This window comes from Onychomys torridus, chromosome 12 (genome assembly GCF_903995425.1).
Source record: "Onychomys torridus chromosome 12, mOncTor1.1, whole genome shotgun sequence".
In the NCBI taxonomy this organism is placed as follows: domain Eukaryota; kingdom Metazoa; phylum Chordata; class Mammalia; order Rodentia; family Cricetidae; genus Onychomys; species Onychomys torridus.
Genome location: NC_050454.1, coordinates 41,202,046 through 41,215,791, shown reverse-complemented (window position 1 = coordinate 41,215,791; position 13,746 = coordinate 41,202,046). Strand labels below are relative to the sequence as shown.

The window sequence follows — 13,746 nt, the reverse complement described above, 5'->3', positions numbered from 1 at the left end:
GGGTTGGCTGCCAGCGAGCCCCTGGAATTTACCCTGTTTCTGTCGATCTCCACTAATGCTGTGGTTACAGGACAGGCCACCACACTCAGTATTTTGTGAGTGCTCACGAAATTTGTCCTCATGACTGAACAAGAAGCACTTTATCCACTGAGCCGCCTTCCCAGTCCCACCTTCTTTTTATACCAGCATAATCAGTATTGTCTTGCTGTTGTTCAGCACCTACTGTACATAGCAGGAGAAAGTGTACATCCCATAAGAAAGCACACATCTATAGCAGGCACCAGACACTAGGGGTGTGTTAGTTTTGCTCTTCCTCCCTTTCTGAGCTCCGCCCACCAAATATTTCAGACCTATCAGTCTTTCAGCTGGAGCTCCACTATGCTACATGAAGACTTCGATGCACATGATGTAACTTTATGCCGTGAATTGTTCAAATAAAGACATTATCCGTATACCTTAAAAATACATATCGTTTTATTATTTTTCATGTGCTGTGAAATATCTACAGTAAAATAAAATGTAACTCCTCAGACAGCAACAAAATGCCTGACACACACCTGAAGTGATTGACTCAGGCACAACAAAACAGCCTGCCACGTGCAACGCACTACCAGCAAATACTTGACAAACTTACCTCTGTACTTCTTTCATTACAAAGACAGAACATAACCATTGCCAGCATCCCTCTCATCATTACCTATTTGTTAAAAAAAGTCTACTCTACTTTTCATCACATTTTAACGTCAACAATCACATCCAAGCCATCTACAGTAATTAAAAGCCAGAGTGAAGGAAAACTACGGATTGCTCCATGTGTTCACTCTCCTTCCCACCCCTAAGGACTGGCAGCCTTTCGGATTCAGAGCTCATGGGGCCTATGCAGCCACGGTGGAGAAATGTGTCCACCCAATGTTCACACCCCTTACAGCTTAACCTGATGTAGAAATCAGTGCCTCCGAGGCAACATTCAAACGCTGCTCCCATGAAAATCTACCCTTGCTCTCTAATTCAGGGAAGGTGTTGGCTCAAGTGTAAAGCTAGGTAAAAAGGAAGATGAAGCCTGAGCTAGCCGCTCCTCACTCCAAGAAAGTACTTTGGAATAAAGCTGTGAGACTTTCCACTCACCTCACATTCAGAATGCTATCAGCCCTGCTGCTTTCACGGCAGTGGGATGGGGCACAACAGCAAAACCACAGTGTCTATCTGCAGCTATTAACATTTAGTCACACAAGCTTTTGTTTGGGTTTAACCACCTTGCTTTCTGAGAAAAATAGTTATTTAAATACCAGTTCAATGATGGTGAACTCTTACTTTTAAAATAACAAACTATAGCAGTGTCATTTATAGCAAAGAAATTGAAATTATCATATGTTTTCATTATTTCATTTCTAGACTTTTTAAAAATGTGAATTATATAACAAAAATCTGAAGGACAAAGTACCACATAGTTTCAAGCATTGCACACCACAGGTAACACCTGCCGGCTGGTGATAGAGACGTGAGCATCATTACAAGGAAAGGGAAATTATAAGCATGGAAAACAGACTTTAGATGTTATTCTGGATTTTTCTAACCGATGGACACGAGTGAGCTCTAATGTCATTATGTTTAGAGATGGCTTCATCCAGATCCAACTGCACATCGTTGATGTGTACTTCCATACATCCACTGTAAAAGGCATTCACTGGGGTGGCACTGAAGGAAATATCTGTCAAAACAGTGTCTCAAGATTAGTCTAATGCTTCAGCAACTTATTTGTTTACAATTAGAAGAATTACCCAAACTTCACAATTCCAAACAAATTCTAATCCTACTGGAAAACTGATTAATGTGGATCTATTCAGCAAATATATGTTATACTGGGCTTGGAGCTGAGCATAATCATGAGTGTGGTGGTATTGTGTTCCCTGAAATATTGTGCACCCTAATAAACATATCTGGGGTCAGAGACAGAACAGCCACAATATTAAACATAGAGGATAGGCAGTAGTAGCACACGCCTTTAATCCTAGCATTCTAGAAGCAGAAATCCATCTGTTCAAGGATACAGCCAAGCATAGAGACTCACGCTTTTAATCCCAAAAAGCAAGCCTTTAATCCCAGGGAGTGACGGCAGAAAGAGAAAGATATATAAGGCGTGAAGACCAGAAACTAGAAGCATTTGGCTGGTTAAGCTTTTAGGCTTTTGAGCAACAGTTCAGCTGAGATTCATTCTGGATGAGGACTCAGAGGCTTCCAGTTTGAGGAAACAGGATCAGCTGAGGAACTGGCAAGGTGAGGTAGGTGTGGCTTGTTCTGCTTCTCTGATCTTCCAGCATTCACCCCAATACCTGGCCTCAGGTTTGATTTTATTAATAAGACCTTCTAAGATTTCTGCTACATATGAGTTCTTCTGATTTCATAAAGACAATCATTTTCAACCACACTGAAGGAACATGTGCACACGTAAAGAAGAGAAAAGATCACACACTTAATGATATTCCACATTTACTAATCAAATAATATGCATTGGTTTCTCTTTAAATATGAGCAACATTTTCAGTGCCATTGGGTTGTCTCTTCCACTCTAAATGGTGGCATCTTAGACATCCTTTTTAAATGTCATGGCAAACACGACTTTTTATAATTCCTGGAACAAAAACAGATTTTTATATTTCCCAAGAAATAGTTTCTGGCTGAGCATCAAAGCAAGTCATAAGAAAGGGCTGACTTTTATGTGACAATGCTGTCCTACAAAATAACATGTGGAATTGTTCCCCAGGGAGTGGTGTAAGGTCATTAGCACCGTGGGCTTTGCTAGGCTTTCACTCTCATTGCCAAGTCCCAGCATCAGGGCTCAGGCAGCATCTTTGGTCTCTGAAGAACTGGAGTCCGATACACCCACCTCCTTTCTCTCCTTTGGCATTCTCCTTCATGGATTTGAATTCACCGTGGACATTCATTATCTCTTGTACTTCCTTCTCAAAATGCATTATGCCAAAAATAGATACTTCAAAACTCCTACCTTCGGATTTGCAACCCGATGATAGAATCCCTATCTAATGAGCTGAATGTATCTTTTAGGGTACTGGCTGATGTGGCTGTTTATGGATTATTTTAAACCACAATGCCATCACTGACTATGACAATAATTTACCCCCAGAATACATATAGTAACTATATATTAATTATAAACAGAAATTAATTTTTTAAAAAAATCTTAAGACTCAATTTCCTCTTAATTTTCACTCATTAAAAGGAATTTAAGGGGTTGGGGATTTAGCTCAGTGGTAGAGCGCTTGCCTAGGCCTTGGGTTTGATCCTCAGCTCCAAAAATTAAAAATAAAAATAATTTTAAAAAGGAATTTAAGCATGATTAATTTGTATAAAAATAATTTACTCAATTTGTAGTTGAGCTCTTAAATATCTCAGTTTTAGTCTCCTCTTATTTTTTATTTTTCTCATTTTTTCTTTAAAATCAACTACACTTAGTGTTACTGCAAATTTCATAGTTTTATGTCTTTTAAATGAATTAATTGTTAATTTGAAATTGCATTCAACTAATTTGTGAGTAAGTCTCAATACAGGGATCACTGATTCATCCAATTTAGCTGCAATCATGTTTCCTAATAACTAACCAAGCTGGTGACTTGAACTCTACGTACCCTTTCTGCCTCTAACTTTTGGAACCCATTTCCTCCCATTCCCTAGAGACTAGGGTTTTTTTGTTTTTGTTTTTGTTTTTGTATACACCCTAAAAATGTGTCTCTGACTAAGGCACCTTCTGATTGGTTTTATAAAGATGTGAGTGGCCAATAGCTAGGCAAGAAGAAGTTAGGCGGGATTCTCTCCAGGAAGAGAAGGAAGAGAAGAAGACAACACTAAAGAGGCCAGACACAGAGTACAGAGTAGAGGTAACTGAGTCACATGGCAGAACATGGATTAATTTACATTATAAGATCTAATGAGATAAGTCTAAGCTAATGACCAAGCTTCCATAATTAATAATAAGTCTGTGTTGTTATTTGAGGTCTGATGGTCCCAAATAGAAAGTACTACTACAAAGAGGAGACCTGTATGTAGGGCATTAAGACCTTGAGCATTTAAAGCAATAAAATAAAGGTTATTATGAATCCAGAACTCTCCGGGGGAGAATAATCTATAAATAGGACTGGGAAATGCTTCTAAACAACTTTGTGTCTCCTTTTTAACATCTAAAGTAAGGAGGGTGGGAGGGAGGACATAGAGGAGAGGAGGGAGGGGAAACTGCAGTCTGGATGTAAAATAAATAAATAGATCTAAAAAAAAAAAGAAAACTCAAATCACAATAAATATAAATAAACTGAGATCTTATTCTAGATCAAATAAATCTGAGTATTTTAAAATTTATCTTCGCCAAACATTGTTTGGCTTTTAAAAAATTAAAAAAAAATACTGATGCCAATATCATAGGTACAATATTAATTTAAACATGGACCTGACTTTCCTCCAATTTCCCCCATTTTAAAAATGCAATCCTACTGTGAAACTTTTAATGTTAGAAGCCCAAAAGTTATCCTTTTGCCTACCTGTTCTTTAGTCATGAAATTCTACTAATTATTTCTATATCTTAACTGGATTCCATGTATGCAATTAGGCAATCACAGATGCTACCACCCTAGTCCACCAGCTTCCTTACTGCCAAGTAAAGATAATAGTTTCCACATCTCTACTCTGAACATTAAAATAATTGATACATCTGAGGATCCTGGATGGTGTTCAGACTATTATGCATTGGTCAATGTAATATGCTTATTGACACTATTATTACTATGTCCTCAGACTGCTCCATGGGCTCTGAACTCTAGTGCACTATAACCACATTTGCTTCCCCATCCCCTCTTCGTTTATCCAGAATTACATCTTGTAACTTCAATATTTATATGTCACTCCTTTGCCTTCAACAGTGTAATGACACCCAGGTCTTTTATAACAAAACCCTAAGCTACGTCTATAAGTCACCCATTTAGCCATTTTATAAACTCATCCTGCATGACCTCTTAGTTCAGTATGCCTTAGCCATATTTCCATATCCTCCTGTGCTCACACACTGAGCACTTTTTTTTTGGTTTTTTGAGACAGGGTTTCTCTGTAGCTTTGGAGCCTGTCCTGGACTAGCTCTGTAGACCAGGCTGGCCTCGAACTCACAGAGATCCACCTGCCTCTGCCTCCCGAGTGCTGGGATTACAGGTGTGTGCCACCACCAACTGGCCTGAGCAGTCTACTTATGGACACTGCAGTACCCGCTCCTACCACCTAAATCTTTAAATATCAAATCTATGTTTTAATCTTTTTTTTTTTCAAATTTTATTTCTTTTAATACGGATATTTGTGTTTCAGTTTTACATATCAGCCATGGGTTCCCTTGTCCTCCCTCCTCCCGCCCCCACCCCTGCCTTCCCCCCATCCCCTCCCCTCCATTCCTATCTCCTCCAGGGCCAAGACTCCCCTGGGGATTCATTTAAACCTGGTGGATTCAGTACAGGCAGGTCCAGTCCCCTCCTTCCAGGCTGAGCAAAGTGTCCCTGTGTAAACCGCAGGTTGCAAACAGCCCTTCTTCCTGGCCCCACAACCAAGTCAAGTCCGTATTTTCATGCTCTAAATTTGACTTGTAAGTTTTCTTCATTGAATCATGACTGTTTCGATTATTTTTGTATCTTAGTGAGTTGTTTAATGGCTGCCTCCTCAAATAAATCGTAACCGCCTTCACTGCAGAAGCCACTGCCCTCTGCTTCTCTGGATATACCGGGCTTTATTATTGTTACTATTCTCTCACACAATGCATCACAACAGCTCTCCTCCCTCACTCCTTCCGGCTCTCCCCACTTCCCCTCTCCCCCAGATGTTTTTAATTGATGAATTGAATACAGAGTGAACAACTATTGGATAAGTGATGGACAAATTGAATAAGTATTGAGCTTACAATATTATGATGAGAATGAAATGAAATGACATATTCTTTCTGGTATAGATCACCTAATGCCGCAAAAACCAATTAGCCTTACTTTACCATTGAAAATACACACACCAATAAAATGCTGGTATAAACCTCCAAAACAAGTGTATTGGAAATGTTGTCTTCTTTAAATGCTTTGTTACTAAAATTCTATATTTAAGATACTATCAATTTGGCCGGGCATGACAGTGCATGCCTTTAATCCCAGCACCCAGGAGGCAGGGGTAAGTGGGTTTTTTTAGTTCAAGGCCAGCCTGGTCTACATAGTGAATTCCAGAACAGCCAGACCTATGTAAAGAGACTCTATCTCAATACAAACAAACAAACAAACAAAAAACCCAAAAGATATTTGATTTAAAACATGTTTTTAGAACCAAAGAAAAAGTAAGGAAATACCTGGAATGCCACCTAGGTAAGTGGCCACGGTTCCTTTCATTGCTTTGTCCAAGACAGCAAGTTGCCCTTGGAGATCTTTAGAGTAGATGGCATCTTTCCTAAGTGAGGTCCACAGTTCCAGGCCATTTCTGTTAACATTACATTTCAGTTGGGATTGCTGGTCAGAGCACAGAGTTACGGCGTCTATTCGAGCCACCACTGAATTTTCAACAAATACCATTATATCCTAAAGAGCAGAACAAAGACTTCATATAAACAAGCACAGGTGTGGGGGTTGGGGGGGTGGTAAAGCCACTGAAGAATGGCTTTGTGTTGAAATGCAAAAACTAGATGTCAACAAAGGAAAAATGATAGGGCCTCTACACTCAAACAAAATTGTTTACTAAGTTTAACAATGAACTTTCAAACATACAAATTTTACAAACATACAAGTTTTACAAGTTCCAGGTTTAATTAAGATGTGAATGTGTACTGACTTGTAAAGATTCAGTTAAATCAGCTGAATTGTATGACCAAATAAAAGAAACTTCCATGGTATGCTTCAGTAATACTTAAGTTTACAAGTCTTTCTAATTTCAAAAGTTACATATGGAAAAGGAAGGATGCACTTTGTGTTGGGGAAAATTCAGAGCCCTTTAGTAAGCAGCAAAGCTTGTCTGTGCCATCCAAGTAATCATACAGTTCAAGAACAGTGTGGGTAAAGAGGCCTGAGAAAGAGACCAGGCATTGTGAGCAATAAGGTAGCTGAAGAATCTCCAAAAAAAGGAGTGTTTTACTCTGCTGGAATTTTCAAAGCAATCAACTGTTGAGGGTGACCTCTGCTGCTAACTTATAGATGGTAAAGAGTCAATATAAAAAGTACAAGAAGATAAAACCCAAATGGAGAAAGATGTTATGATGCTTGCCAGATAGTAAATGTAATCTGAAATTGCCTCTCAGGCTGATACACGTACGGTGAGTGGAAAGTCTATACTTCCCAACTCTGGATTACTTGAGGGAATCTTTAACTTTATAAATATTCACATCCATAATTCAGGCCAAGTCAGGCATGTTGGTGCATTCTGTTAATCCCAGCAATTGGGAGGCAGAAGCAAATGGATTTCTGTGAGTTTGTGACCAGCCTGGTCTACACAGGGAGATGGGGAATTTGGGGGCGGGAAGGGGTGTTACTCAAAAGAAACTCAATTCAAATTACATTCTAATTTGCAAGATGAATTTCACCTTTTTGTTTATTACGGGGCAAACAAAAATTCCAATCTTGGCATAAACAAACTATTGGCAAACCCTTGCTGGAATGCCAGTGCATGGCCTGGGAGCAGGTATTAGCTATTAGCACTATGAGAAACTGGAATAGCAAGGGTCTCCAGGTAAAGTTGGTGTTTCTTTCTATCGAAGACTTTCGTGTTCTTCTTCATTCTAAATGGGAGTCAGCAGAAAGAAACCAAGGTGGAGAATTTCAGTTTTCTCCTCTTTTCTTGATGTACTCATGGGGTAAAAGATTCAAGTTCAAGAGAGAACCAACAATTACAACTTTATACTAAAGAGCCCATAGTGGATTGTTATAACACCCTATTTTGTATAAGGATAAGTTCCCCTAACAAATACTTCAGATTCTTAATATGGGTAGATTTCTATGTACTCTGATGTCTCCAAGCAGCCTGCGTGTGAGTCTTATGTCCATGGCAGCCTGTGCTTGAGCTCCAGATGCAAGGGTTTCTTAGTACCCCACTATCTTCTCCTTCCAGACCTTGGAAATCAGCCAACAAATCAGGAGAAATGAGACAAGCAAAAGAGAGAGCGATTCATCTAGATTGGGAATAAGGTTACCTGAGAATTTTCTGAGCTGGAGCCCACCAAGGACAAGGCAAAGGGGACTGTGTCTCCAGAAACCAAGGCAAACATAACTCCAGTGCCGGTGGATGGACGAAAATTCAAGGTCACATTCATTTGCCATCCCTCTGCATTGGTTACATTATCTATTTACAATGATAAAGTGTGGCACAAAGCAACCATAATTACAATAGAGAAAATCATAATCATCAATTATTATAATCAGATTAACAGTCAAAGATACTTTGTGAAGCACTCAAGTCTTTAATGTTTTTTTCTCGACGATGCAGATCACTGAATCGATACAGAACAGGGCTACTTTATTTTTTAAATGCAAGTGGAGTCTCCACATTACCATTCTTCCAAGAGGAAAATTCTGGGCTGTGATATTAAGGAGCTCTCCAAACTTCCTGTTTCTCTTTAATCTATTCCCCTCATGCAAATTCACCAGTGTTCAGACCTTACAGTACACATTTAGAAGGAAGTCTAGATTCACTGTATTCTTCCTGATACAAAACATTGATATAGAAGCCATCAATCCCCCATCATTACTCATTCTACAACAATGGGAAGGGAAACTATGTTCTATATTCAGGGAGAGTTAGATAGTCTGGTAGCAGAGAAAAAACATGAAGTCCACAGTTAATTTTTAAATTAGGCTAGGGACTCTTGTTCCATGATAGTCTTGTTTGAATACTTCCCATCTTTTAAATTATGAAGCCAGTTATCTACCAAAGTGGACTGCAGGCAATAGGAGGCATGTGTCTCTGTCATCATGTTATTTTTCATAGCAGACAATAAATAGTCACTGAGTTTAGATTTCCAAAGTAGTCATGCACCCATAATTATAGTCAGGTCAATGATGAAGACATATATGACAATGTTCTCCTAAGATGGCATCTCCTAGTGACATTATGGTTGGCTAACTTTTTAAGTGTTTTCTGTGATGTTCACCAAATGATGGAATTGGCACGGTGATAGCTAGCTTTAACCGTCAACTTGACATAACCTGGAATTAACTGGGAGAAAATTCTTAATGAGGGGTTGTCTACATTGAATTGGCCTGTGGGCCTGTCTGTGGATGGTTGTCCTAATTAGTTAATTGATGCAGAAAGACTCAGCCCACTACAGGTGGCAGCATTCCCTAGGCAGATGGTCCTAAGCTATTTAAGAGTGGAAAAACTGAGCTGAGCATAAACAAGCAAACAAGTGAGCACGCATGCATTCTTTTCTTTCTGGTCTTGAATATGGATGTGACTAGCTCTTTCAAGGTCCTCCCACTGTAACTTCCCCTGCCACTACCTGGCACCATAAGCTGAAATAAATCCCTTCCTCCTCTAAGTTGCTTTTGGAAATGCAACCAAAACAGACACATTTTTCAGAACATAGTCACCCATTAATGGTCACAAATTACTTAACTTCAAGCACTTTTAAAAATTAGTTTATAATATAAATGAAGTGTTCTTCATTTATTGTGAAGTAATATGTAACAAATTACATATACCACCTGGAGTCTTTGAAAGGGTAAAAATGAATGAAGAAATGTTTTTCTTTTGGCTAGATGGTCTTCTATTTAGCTGCATATAATGAGACTACACTTCTCATTATAACTCTTATGCAGAAAGAATATATAGAATTATTGTGAAATAAATTAAGCAAAGGATATTAAGCTCTACTAAAATGAATATTAAAATGTGTGGAAGTTATGTTATAATATTAAATATTAATTATGAAGTAAGTCATTTTTTAAATTATCTACAAAATAAGAAAGTAATTTTTTTTAGCTACAATGGAACTTATTTTAATTCCTTTTTTTCTGGGAAAATTTCCTTTAACAAGTTGAGGTCTGGGGAGGGGCCCTCCAGGGATCACTGCTGTTTTGCTTTATCGCTGTAAAGCCAAAGAAGGACATGAGCTAGAAGCCAGAGCTCACGACAGTCCCAGGGTTGTAATGACAGCTGCAAGCATGTCCTACTCACACAGACGAGCCAAGGATGACACAGAGGAAGAGCTTACCTGCCCTTGGGGCATCAGTGAGGTCAAAGCGCTATTCAATGTTGACTTGGAATATAGTTTGTCTGACAAGTACAAGGCTAATACCAAGCAGACTCCATTAAAATCATGATTAACATTAAAAGGAATGTGAGTTCTTATTGGAAAGACTCTTTCTGGTGTTCATTTCCCTGTATGTAAATAAGAACAATATTGGAGGATGGGCAATTTGACTGCTAGTTGGAAGCTGGTGAGCCCTCCTTTGTTGCCCTTCTGGCCTTGAACAAAAGGCCTGTCACTCCAGCAGCCAGCCAGACTAGCCTTACGCCAGCACCAGCCATTTAAAATACTAGTAGACACTTTGGGATAATTACACAACAGAAGCTAATTGCTCAGCTCTGGAAGGTCTAGCCTCTCAGCCAAGGCTGTTTGGCTATCACAGTCCTCACTGAACTCTAGATGACCCTGTATGATTTCCACTGAGGCCAGAGCAGGGGCCCTGACCCTGGTAACCTAGCAGAGGATCTTCTTCTAAGGCCAGCACTAAAGAGACAACTCTGTGACTGGTGGGAAGGCTCCTGCTGTGGCTATAAAAGCAGGCTATTTGGCTCACTGAGCCATTTCCCCTGGTGTCTGAAACAGCAGGACTAACAAAAAACATCTCTGAAGTGTTCTCCTCTTGCCTACTTTGGCCGGTGAACTACATCAAGGCAGCCAGGTAGAGAGGTGGGGCACTACCATGGCAATAGGAACAGCAGGAGAGTTGCCCGCAGGCTTTGGTGGCAAAGCAGCAAGGTGACCAGATGCTCAACAGCTGGAAAAAATGGCAGCTGAACAGGTAGAGTGTAGCCAGGGCAGGAACAGGCACTGGGAGGAGAGAGAGGGTGGAGAACTGAGGATGAAGGTTAGAAAGCTGTATAAAGAACCAGAGAAGGGGCCACGGTTACTGGAGGAGTTACAAAAGCTCTCAAGAGTTTAAGGCCAAGGTGTCTCAGATACCCCAGAGCCAGGAACTATAACATCAGCTGCTGCTGCTACATGTTGTGGAATTTCAACTTCCTGGACTGTGATTACAGAACTACAGGTCCCAATTCTAAAAGCCTACAGAAGAGCTAGAACACTAAAGGGTGCTCAACCTTCCGCTGCTTCTGCGGCCTTCCCACGGCCACCATTTACTCCCTTAGTCAAACACTAAAGGATGTAAAGCTGCCAAGGATGAGGACTGGAGGAACTTTTCATTGCCCACCCTTGATTTCCATGCAGGCAGAGAAAAGATCTCAGCTGGTCGGTGGCTAACAGGGTCAGTGTCCTGCCTTATCTTAATTTAAAGTTGATCAATGATCCATCTACCATTGGCCAGTCAGGCCCTGACATTCTATGTAAGTTTGAATTCCTAATTTGCACCAAAGGACCTGACCATGGACAACAGGTAAGAATCTTTCCTGTATCAATACACAAAACACCTATTCCTTTGTTCCAAGGGCTGCCACTTGGCTCACTGATAGTCATAACTGCATCTCCCATCTGGCCAAGGAGATACCCTGAGGAAAAAGGAGTGCCTGTACCCATCAGGGTCCAGACTCCTGGCTACTGTTAACCGAGAACCTGCTTATATCACACAAGTCATCACCACTGATATATATGTATGTGTCAATTTAAGTAGAAACTAGGAAAATTATATTTAAAACTATAACATTTCAATTGGATCTATCAGATTAGACAACTATCTTGAGCATGAACTTTCTGCTTTTAGTAAGAGTAGCAAATAAGAATCTTTAGAAGAGAATATAATCAGTCCTATACTAAGTATATAGCTGCAGGATCTTTGATGGAGGGAATCTAATTCTGAAATTCTCATAGACACTTAAATATACAGAAGTGCAGGATGGACACTCAGGGACATTCACAGCAGGTTATCTGTAAAGGTGTACTCAGACTTCACTATGAACCCAATCTGATAAGAATTTCTACTCACAAAAAAAAAAAAACCTATAAAAAAAAAACTAATATAAACTAAAAACAAACAAACAAAAAACAACTAAACTTCTAGTAAACCAGTCCCTAATCAAATAGAAACTTGAATTGGACTGGCACATTTTCCAAAGGTATTAAAAAATAGTACATGAAGCTAGGTAATAAATTTTAACAAGCAATTTATTTAGCTAAAGGTAGAAGGTAGAAATCTAAACAGCATGATGGCAGCTCTTGTGAGGCTTAGGGTAGATGGTGGGACCAGTACAGAGGAAACAATCTCAGGAGGGGACATGCATCCAGGGAACAAGGTTCTTGACAAAAGCTCTCCTCTTTATAAAACCCACCCCTCAAGTACTAATTCAATAAATGTCTCAAATCTTCACTAAATTGAACAATATCACCCCATACCCATGTCAATAAGGGCAAGCGTGCTCATTTCCAGACTCAAGCAGTATCCATTTCAGTCTCCACTACTGCATCTAAAATACCCACCTCTAAACCAAGCATTACAGAACACACTAAGACACGTGAGAAAACAATATACAGTAAAGGAACAATATGATCAAGCTCACATGAACACATGCTGCAATTTAAAATTAGTATAACGAGTATGCTGAAGGCTTGGTATGAGCTATACAGCATAATACATAGGCATTATATATTTTGTAAATGCATAGACAACCCCAGGAGAGACAGAAATTTTAACACAGATCAACAGACTAAAAAGCAGTAAACATTAAAAGTGGTCAAGGAATCTACCCACAACGAACCAGGCTATATGCCAGTAAACTTTAAATAATAATAAGCAGATTTACCAGTCTATACATTTTTTCCTAAAATACCTGAAAATTTTATAAGTATTTAGCCATACAAATAAGACAATGCCTGTCACAACAGTTACTCACTCAGTGATGCTAACAGAATAAATCATAGCAGTTTGACAGTGGATGCATTTAATGATTAATGAGAAAAGAGAAATATAACAGGAATCACTTACTGTAATCTATGCTGAACTGAGCAACTCCAGAACCAGGGTAGTAGGAGCCCTTCTCCACTGTGAGGAAGCAATGCTTATTTTGTTTTCCTTGGATAATTTCCTTTGCACCTAAAGCTCCTTGTTTCATCAAATTCCAGCCTCGTATACACCCATCCAGACGAGGATTAATCTAGCACAATGAGATATAAATCAAGGAGGACATTTTAAACTTATGTAGGAAAGATAAATAGCTTTAATTGATTCCCAGTATAGGTTACATTTGGATGAAAAACCTTTCTTTGATAGCTTATTAAAATACTTTTAATTAGATCTACTTTTTTTCTTTCTGATACACAGTACTTTTCAATAAAATGAGACTATACTATTGAAGGCCTCCAGTGGGGTCCTGATGATATCTACAGCATGAGGTCCCACCTGCTTCTCCCATATCAATCCTCTCTACGCTTCTCAGGTGGCCCTGGGCTCTAAGCTGCGATCATTCTTAGTGTGCATTTACAATATAGGTTTATCTGCCAATGCAGATGCTACCCCTCTTCAAGAACAAGAGGCTTGCATCTTTTAGGCCTCACCAAAGCCTCCAGCA

The 13,746-nt window shown here is 39.4% G+C and overlaps 1 protein-coding gene across 1 annotated transcript in view; it reads right to left on the bottom strand.

The window, feature by feature from the left end:
• Positions 1 to 450: 450 nt before the first annotated feature.
• The window catches only part of Pros1 (protein S), a 72,037-nt gene continuing 58,741 nt past the window's right edge, over positions 451 to 13,746 (bottom strand). Inside the window, exons 12-15 of the mRNA XM_036203637.1 lie at positions 13,164 to 13,332; positions 8,198 to 8,346; positions 6,371 to 6,596; positions 451 to 1,708 (exon numbers count right to left, since the gene is read on the bottom strand). Of these exons, the coding sequence (XP_036059530.1) occupies positions 1,548 to 1,708; positions 6,371 to 6,596; positions 8,198 to 8,346; positions 13,164 to 13,332 (705 nt within the window). The 3' untranslated portion in view covers positions 451 to 1,547. The remainder of the gene's footprint in view (positions 1,709 to 6,370; positions 6,597 to 8,197; positions 8,347 to 13,163; positions 13,333 to 13,746) is intronic.